General features: G+C 52.8%; 1 protein-coding gene across 1 annotated transcript; it reads right to left on the reverse strand.

Moving 5' to 3' along the window:
• Positions 1-2,940: 2,940 nt before the first annotated feature.
• Positions 2,941-4,810, reverse strand: Fer2 (basic helix-loop-helix domain-containing Fer2). Its single transcript, XM_003739497.2, has 4 exons — positions 4,345-4,810; positions 4,072-4,250; positions 3,781-3,983; positions 2,941-3,425 (listed from the first exon to the last, which is right to left on the reverse strand). Exons 1-4 carry the CDS (start codon positions 4,531-4,533, stop codon positions 3,250-3,252), a joined length of 747 nt encoding a protein of 248 aa, XP_003739545.1. The 5' UTR covers positions 4,534-4,810; the 3' UTR covers positions 2,941-3,249.
• Positions 4,811-8,799: the final 3,989 nt, after the last annotated feature.

The following is an 8,799-nucleotide window of genomic DNA, read 5'->3' on the forward strand; positions in this document are numbered from 1 at the left end:
GGGGGGGCTTGGGGGCTATAGCCCCCTCCCAGATTGAGATGTAGGAGCGGGTCCCCATGTGGAAATCAGCCCAATGCGAGGACCCGATCCTAGCCCCCCCCCCCCCCGCAAGAAGAATCCTGTGGACGCCACTGTCCTCACAGGATGGCCGATATTTCTCTGGACTCAGGAGAGATGAGAAGCTGAATGCATCTTCGTGTGTCAGGTTGGCAGCGCCCGATTATATCAAGGACGCTGAACCCGAACTCTATTCAGTCAGATGAACTTCCGAATGGGTCTATTTTTGGGTTGTGCCAACGACGAGACTTTCCAGAACCGTCGTTAAGTACTCGGTGCTGGAAGCTCGGAGCCCCTTGAGTGTTTCGAGACGAAAAATCCCTCCTCCACGAAACCTTCCGTCGAATGTCAATCCAAAGAAAGGTTCTTCTCCGAGCTGGATCTCCCCGCACCAGTGCGACTGTCGACGGGCCCGATCGCTCCGGCTCTTCTTTTTTTGGCTCAGAATTCCACGTCACGACATTCCGGGAGGAGGTTCCCTCAGGGAGTCCCCGTGGAGCATCCGTATCTACATAGGGTTTCCATTCCCGCGAGGAAGTCAAAGTGTACGCCGTGACGAGTGCTTCTGAAGATTCGAAGCCTCTATCCGACGAAGCTTGGTCATAACAGCGGTCTCCATAATCCTTGATATCCCCCTATATAATAAAACAGTGACGTCCCGACTCGCCGTACCTTCTTATCGGTGTCTAGTCCTGCCCGCTTCAACTTCAAACTACACTGAAATTACGCGGGGCCGCCTGAGGGAGTGTAAGATATAGTTTTCGACAATTTGATCACAACTTCATCCTGGAAATTACCAATTTCCTCCCCTGTTCGAGCTGAGATGTTCGTCACGGCCCTTCCCACGAAGCCGTCCGACCGCCATACTGCGTGCCCGCTGCCGAACGACTAACGACTACGTATCATATGAGACCGATGAATACCTATCATGAGAGCTGTTCCATTCATTCGAGCTCTTCTACAGAAGCTATCTTGGTGTATGAGAGCTGATCCTTTCAATCCAGACCTCGACAGCCAGACGAAAAATGGCGACCATTCGATCAAGAGACCATGGTTCCCTCTTCCGCGAACTCCACAGTTCCTCCGCGGCCCATGAATGAGTTCTCGTTGTGTCCTAAGGCAGCGCGAAGACTTTCGCATTTCACACCTTCGCATGGTCTTTCTCCTACTCTTTGTTGTTGATGACGAGTTGGACTCGCGGCTCACTTCTATTTTAAGTGCGTGAATTCCAGTGCTGTTCGAGTTTCGTCCGTTGCGCCCCCGTTAGTTTTTTCTTCATGTCGAAGTGCGCTTCATGACGGATTCGGTCGTAAGTTGTGACAAGTTTTCCCTTGCCAGCCAAGTTCGGCGTCATAAGTCATAAGTCAGCACGCCAAAGAAAGCTCGAAGGCCTTGTTTCGATCTCCGTCGCCGAAGGCGCGGGCGAACCATACGAGAGACTCCAAGGATGGAGAATTCCTCTTCCCGCGATACCCCAAACGTCGACAATCGCAAAGGAAAAGACATTGCTCCAGGAAACGCTCTCTTCCTGAGTCCTCAAGGACAGAGAATCGCATTCCTCTTGAAGTCCCAATGATAGAGGATTGCATCTTTCGCTATATTCCGGGAACTTCGGGGACCAATGATTTCATTGGGATGGATGTCGAAGGAGACCAGGAAGTACTTGTCGGTGATCTCGCGGGACTCTCGCTCGAGAGACTTACAACCGTCCTTCCAATCCCGACAGTTTGGGAGCGATAAACGATTTTCACGTTGGCTGCGGAGCTGCCAATTTCGCTGCCGATGAGACCACTCGCGGACGAACTGCGTAAGTCATAAGCTGTGCTTCGAACAAGGTCTGATTGACGCGCTCCCGAGATTTCCCCGCGGTACTGCGGTTCCTATACCCGGATCAAGACGAGGAGTCGAAACATTTCCGACAGAACATAAGGAACTACAATAATGCATTGGCTATGGCCTCAATGACGGCGAGAATCGAGACGCCTCGAGGATTCGGCCCGTACTGCTTCAGCGTTCACGGTCAGGACCAGAATACTCTCGGAGGACTTCACCCCCGCGAGGGCGAGCCACCACTATGCGCTCAAGTACTTATTATGGACACGGAGCTAGCAGCAAAGGAGCTCGCTGCCGAAACACGAGAGATTTCGAACTTCGAACGAAATTCGTTCGGAATTTCGAACTCTTCCAAGAATCTTCATTTCCACAACCTTCTCTGTAACTTTCCACTCCCCTCCGCCCCAGCCTAGAGATTGCACACAGGTTTTATCGCATGCAGCTTCGTCCCACCAGAGCCCCTCCCCATTCTTTCTGAGGCGCAATCGTGGAGCTTTGATTGAGCTACCGACACGATGATGGATTTCCAGCGTCGAGGGACAGTCCCTCCGTGCAACGTATCGGTTGTTTCCTTCAAGGAGAGCTCCTCACACACTCGGCATCCGGGCAGGAGCAGCCGGGAGGGTGTGAAGCGATCCTTCCGATGAATGCATCGTGTATGGGAGACATGCGGAGAGACCCGGTGAAAAGAACCCTCTCGTGATTCAGGAGCTCACGCTATTCCGCTCTTCAAGAGGTGAACTGCTTAATGTAGGTACATATTCTACACCGACCGTGTATGTGACCAACACGAATACATGGTTTTTGAACATAATGAATTTATTTCCGGATCGATGCTATCATTCTCTATGAGTACAAAACTCTTGGATTCCGTTCCGACGCTGTGGCTCGGGTGCGTTCATCCACGGAACTAGATTTCTTTGAACAGAACAAAACACTTCTCCTTCTCATGACTGAAATGGGCTCCATCAGTCTCGTCGTTCCGCTCGTCAAATTGCACTTCGTGTTCAATATTGGCCGTCAGAATGGTATTCTGCATGTTTGCGTGTGATTGGGCGCGATTACCTGGGCTTATTCTGCTTCTGTTGTCGTTGTCTCGAGTAGAGGTATTTCTTTCCGATCACTTTCGCCGCTACAGTTCCGCATTCATCGACGGCCGAAACATGGGTGCCGGTTGGATTGTTGAATGTCGTGAATTGATTCAGCAAATATCCGCATTTGTGGTAACGGGGATCCTGTTCCAATATTCTTCCTCTGGATCCCGTGATGAGGTTCAAAGATGGCAACACCTTCATTGATCCCGCTGCGTGCTTATGTCATGGATTTTCCCGCTGTTTCCCTTCGTTAACGAGTGCACAGCTACATGTGTGGTGGAGGCATGTGTCTCAAATGGTGAGGACCCAGAGGTCCCCCCATATTCGGAGGTGGTATACCGTCAGGAGATGAAAGGGACAGAGAGGAGAACGCCGTCCTCCGGTTGGCTGGGTTGACTCCGAGGTTCTCCCAATTTATCCAAGAAAGTCGAGCCGTGAGGTCTACAAAACGCATAAATAGCTTTAATCGGGGATTTCCAGTCTCGGGATCGAGAAAACTCCGAGGAACCTTTCGGGTGACATCTCCATCACTCGTTCGGTCTGGAGGTGGGTTTTCCTGAGCGCCCGTGTGGCACATCCTGAATCTCTCTAATCGTTCGCTTCTGTGAGAAGCCTCGAGTTCGGGTCCGCGGCCGCTCCTGTGCGAGACAGGATCACGTGCGAGTCTGCGGGTGATGGCTGAGCTCGCGGGGCAAATAGCTCTCTTTGTGAAACCACTGAGGGGAAGAGAACCAGCCACCGTGCAAGAGCTGCAGCCGCCAACGAGGCGCTCTCGAAAGACAGGACATTCACTTACCGCTGGTATTCCACTCGTGTGAGTGTTCACCGCGGATTTCGCCGCGGAGACATTTCTCGATGTGGGTGAGTGGATCGTAGTTCGAGGTCAACACTTCCTTCAGCAACGCTATGTAAGCGATCGCCAATCTGAGCGTGTCGATTTTCGAAAGACGTTTCTCAAACGGGAACGTTGGCACGTGGCAGCGGAGCTCTTCGAAGGCGCTGCAAGAGGTACTGAAGAGTGAGAATCCAAAACGAGAGTTCTGCGGGGCGCAGCTCTTCTTCGAGAAATCACCCGGCCCAATTTTACCTGTTGATGCTCATCATGCGTTTCCTTTCCCGAATATTTGCAGCCCTTCTTTGAACCTTATAAGGTCCACTAGAAGGATATTCATGCGGGTAGAAACTCTGCGACGGAGGACTCGAGCTCGGTGCCCCTAAAGGCCCCAGAGTGCCCTGTCCCACACCACAGACTGTACCCGGGGATACCTGTGAAGGTTAAAGGACTCCGGTTCTAGATCACGATCTTCGTCGACTTCTGCCCACCTCGGATGAAATGGACGCCGAGCCCTGTTCTACTTACGACACCGTGAGCACCGTCCAGGGAGACAGCAACGCTGCTGTCGTGTGAGTTTTGTGACTGACCGGGCGTTTGTCCTGACGAAGATGCGCTGGAGCTTGAGCCGAGCGGTGAGCTGATGTCCCCTGAAGCGAAGAGCTCCCCCAAAGAGCCTCCCTGCATGTATCCGTACGGCGAAGCGGCTCCTGACATTGTTGATCTCTTTTCGGAGGGGCAGCTCAACTCAAGCTCCGGTGGAAATGCGCACGGAACAAACTTCTAAACTCGCTACACTCCTGGACGGAGTTGGTAAATCCGAACACGTTGATGAACGGGGTCGACACCGCTTCTCCTGCCGAACTGAACTAGAATCGTTGGTTTTTTTCTCAAGTCCGGGGGAACCCGGATCTCTGAGTAGAAAAACCAAAAAGAGCTTCCAACTTCGGCGGGTATTGTTGCAAGCTCACATGTTTCCTCAGAGCCATCGGATTTGGATGTGAAAGGCAGCGTAGTTTGCTTGCTTGCTTGCCTGTCAAACGCACTCGAGCTCAAGCACCGCCTTCGCAAGTCCCACCCTCCGGATGCTCCTCCCAGCGGAACCTCAGGTCCGAGACGAGAGGCACCTTTTGCAAAGCGGGATCGGAATCGGAGTTGAGATCTGAAGTTATCGTTCAGTTCTACCGATTGGTATTCGGTGAACCTTCTGAGACGGTCGACGGAATCGACGTTCCATCGACGATCGATTTTCAGTCATCAGTGGGGGGACTTCGATGTCTCTCATTGTATCGGATCATGGAGCGATCCTGCTGGAATCCGGTAAGCTGTGCATACGCTCAGAGGTGATTATTCGACTCTAGCCGAATCTTGCGGTTCTCTCTGAGCCCGTAGGGTGAATGAACGTAAAACTTGCAAGGATGGAATTCTCTATCTTCCGGTCCGCGGAACAAGTGGAAGCGTTCTCTGATCGCGAGCCGGTCTCGCTAGGGTGTGCCAATTTGAGACCTCGTGTCGCGATCAATGAGAATATCTCCCCGTTCACTCAGAATCGGTCCTGTCCTGGTCGAAGCTCCAGGTGAACCATTGTTGGAGGTGCTGATCTGGTGATCAGTGATCACCCGCTATCATGGCTTCGAGGGCCAGACGCTCCCCTCGGCTTATTTCTGCGGAATGACTCTTTCTCCAGAAGGGCTGATCGATGCCAGAGCGAACTGGATGACTCCGGAGGGTCGAAAAATGATTCAGCCTATCGATTCTCTGCCTCAGAAAATGGAAAGTCGGCGCACTGATTTTGGAAACACGAGAGATCTGAGACTCTCGCATATTCGAAGCGAGAAAACTGAGTTTCTTCCCAAGTCTTGGAGAGAGCATATTTCCTTTCGATCTGACTCGCTTCCTCCGAAGTGCCAGAGGGTCCCGAGTCGAGCTCGGCGTTTGTTGCGCGCGCGGCGGAATCCGCCGAGCTTCGCGGCATTTCGAGCCGGTATCTCTCACAGACCCTGTACGAGGGAGTGAATCTCGCGAAATTCATGGTATCGCTGGATCGGATCGATTCTTCCGGGGGCATCCTCAATTCCGGATCTCCGCGTCATCTCAGGGTTTGATTATGTTTGAAGAAAAGCAGTCCAGCTTGGGCTTGAGGGACGATGTCCGAGTTCCGCACGGCTTTTATGTGTAGATGAAAGCATTTCTTCGATTTATATGTTGAATGTCCTTTCCTTGAGCAACGGAGGCTATGCTATCGTCGGAAGCTCTAGTCCCCCTTGTCGGACCTTGGTGATTCACTTGTCCCTCAGAGAGTTCCTCTTTTTGGTGTAAGACCTTGGGATCGGCATCGACAATGTTGTTCCCGCATGTGAAGCTTTCGGAATCGTAAGCTTAGCTATTGATCTACCGTCTCCAATCTGGGGAACTCGGATTCTGCTTCGGCGAATCCGTCGATGTGCATTCGGCGGATCTGACGCGCAGCGCTGTCGAATCATTTGATGGAGTTGTATCACTCGCAAGGAGCCTTGCGCATTTTTCTCGAATCGTTGCTTACGCGGAGGGTACACTGCTGTGATTCTTCTGCTGATTGGTTTTCCCGTAGCTCGTTGTTCGTCTGCATCATCGGTCTCCTGCGGCAAGCAGAGATCTATGGATTTGGTAGACATCAGACCGCCGCCGCCATCACCGTTTAGATCAGGGGAATCGAAAGTCAAATCTTCGGCGGGAGAAGCCGGCGGGCCACGAAGGAGCACTGGGAGAAGCCGGCGGGCCACATCCAACGATTTTTTCGACATCATTCTTAACTCACGTTGTTTGACATACGTACATATATGCATGATGGGCCACAATAGATTCTCGATTCTCCAGAGTCGACTCGTTCTATTCGTTATTCGAAAATTACAAGGATATGATTCTATGTAATCCCTGAGCATCGGCCGCGGGCCACGAGAAAACCCCTCGCGGGGTTTAGATCATGAGCTTCTGGAAGGAAGCTTCAACTCGAGCCTTCATCTGGGTCTTTGGGTCAGAGGCGTATCCAGGGAAGGGGGCCATGCCCAATTGCCTCTCTCATCGCGTCCATCTCGTTAGCCCCTCGTGGAGGCTGGCGAGACCGCAGCGCCCTACCTTTGTCCGTATCCATTCTCGAGGGGCGCCTTCCTGCCTAATTTAAATCCTTAACTTATATATTTTGCTATCGCCGCAAACGTCTTCCACCTTCACAATTCATGTCGATGTCCACGGCGTGCGGCACGGCGTTCCCCGATCCGTTCCCGTGACCTCTCCGGAAAACCCCTCTGTCAAGTCCTCGCCAGTCGAGTTCGATATGGGGGGGAAGGTCCCACTTGTCGCTGAGAAGGTGACCATCCGGGATGTCGCAAGTCTGCGAATTCTCATAAGTCTCGCCGGAGCTACCTCTCGATGTTAGTGAAGTCCGACCCTTGGTCAAGGATGACCTCATTTCTGCATAGCTGCGCTCTGTTATATCGCCACACAGCCCTGCGCTCGCGAGAATCGCTCTACGCTTGGGGAGGGTAGGTAAGAAGATTGATCCGGCCGCGGTTCCAGGCTGTGAGCTCTCCCTCCGCTCCTTCGGGATAAGGTTGGAGCCCTACAGATGTGAAACCTTCCTTTCCCCATGGACATCATAGGAAGGAACTTCGTTCGGCTAGGTACCATGCTTAGCGCATCTTATCTGACGAGTCTCTCATTTTCGGACTCCAGGCTGCATGAACTTCTCGAGTCACTGCTACACAATCACGTGTTTCCACGCCTCGTGGTTGCTTTTCACCGGTTTCCGAGGATTCCTGTGCCCGACTCCCCGATATTGAGTAGTGTGCCCTCGACTGGCGATCCGGCTTAGCGGTTTCGGCACGCTTGCTTCGCGAGCTCCGGCGTTACATCCCCTTACCCCCGTCACCCATCCCTAAGCCTAACTGCCCATACATCGCTCCCATCACCGCTCAACCTGTTCGCGGTACTCTGACCGTCACGGTATTCATTTCAATCTCGTCTCCGGGATTTTCCGACGCACCTATACCTGCTGATTTGTTACTCTCGGTTCGGCACTCAACTTACGTCCCCAGTCTCCTTCCATCGATACCGATCCCGATCATCTGTTTTCGTCATGGCTGACCTATGCTCCATGTGCTCTCGGAACTCGGGCGACCCGATCTTCTGTTGTACTTTCGGATGCGGTCGAGTCTTCCATAAGACTTGTCTCCCGCCGACCCAGGTGGAAAACTACGTATTGGCTTGCATTCATTGTCGAGTCAAACCGCCGGAGAAATCTTCCAATATAGCCGTCATGAAGCAACTCGCATCTTTCCAAAACATGTTTGTCCATGACAGCTCTCACCTGCGCTCGGAGATTGAATCTCTCAAGGAGACCGTCGGTTCGTGCTCCAACCATCTACGTAAGACTCGCTCCGATCTGTCGGAACTACGGAGAGATCACGATGAGTTACGCGCCGAGTTTAACGAGTTTCGTGTCAGGAGGGATACGTCTCCCCCGAGGTCTCGCCCACCCGGCGATCGTTTCGTCACCAGTCGAGGTCGCGTTGCCGATGACGGTTCCGTCGCCACGGTCGGTACTATGCCTCCCAGCCCATCGTCGATCCCGGTTCGGCCCAAGTTCCTGAAGAAACGAATCTTCGTTTCTCGGATAACCCCCGGTTTCGCCGCTAAGAGCGTATATGACAGCATCAGATCGAGCGTTAAGGGATCCCTGCTTGTCACCAAGCTCAAGACACCTCACCCAACGTATTCCTCCTTCTGCCTTCAGGTCGATTCTTCTGAGGATGAGCTGGCCCTCATGGCGCCTGAGCTCTGGACCACAGGCATTATTATCAGACGTTTCGAGAGGACCGTGCCGCTCGACCGGATCGACTCCGAATATGACGGCTTCGCCGTTACCAGGCCGAACGTTCCGATCACTAACTCTTCCTCCTCAGTACAACAGGATTGACCCTCAGCCCATCCCCACCTCGCCCCTAC

The sequence above is a fragment of the Galendromus occidentalis genome, unplaced genomic scaffold, assembly GCF_000255335.2.
Source record: "Galendromus occidentalis unplaced genomic scaffold, Mocc_1.1 scf7180000076543, whole genome shotgun sequence".
NCBI lineage: Eukaryota > Metazoa > Arthropoda > Arachnida > Mesostigmata > Phytoseiidae > Galendromus > Galendromus occidentalis.

What these genes read in the sequence shown, in the direction of transcription:
- Fer2 (XM_003739497.2), bottom strand. Translation starts at nt 4,533, where the DNA reads ATGTCAGGAGCCGCTTCGCCGTACGGATACATGCAGGGAGGCTCTTTG. An exon ending in CGCATGATGAGCATCAACAG is followed by an intron (nt 3,984 to 4,071) that starts GTAAAATTGGGC and finishes TACCTCTTGCAG; the next exon opens with CGCCTTCGAAGAGCTCCGCT. An exon ending in ACACGAGTGGAATACCAGCG is followed by an intron (nt 3,426 to 3,780) that starts GTAAGTGAATGT and finishes TGCGTTTTGTAG; the next exon opens with ACCTCACGGCTCGACTTTCT.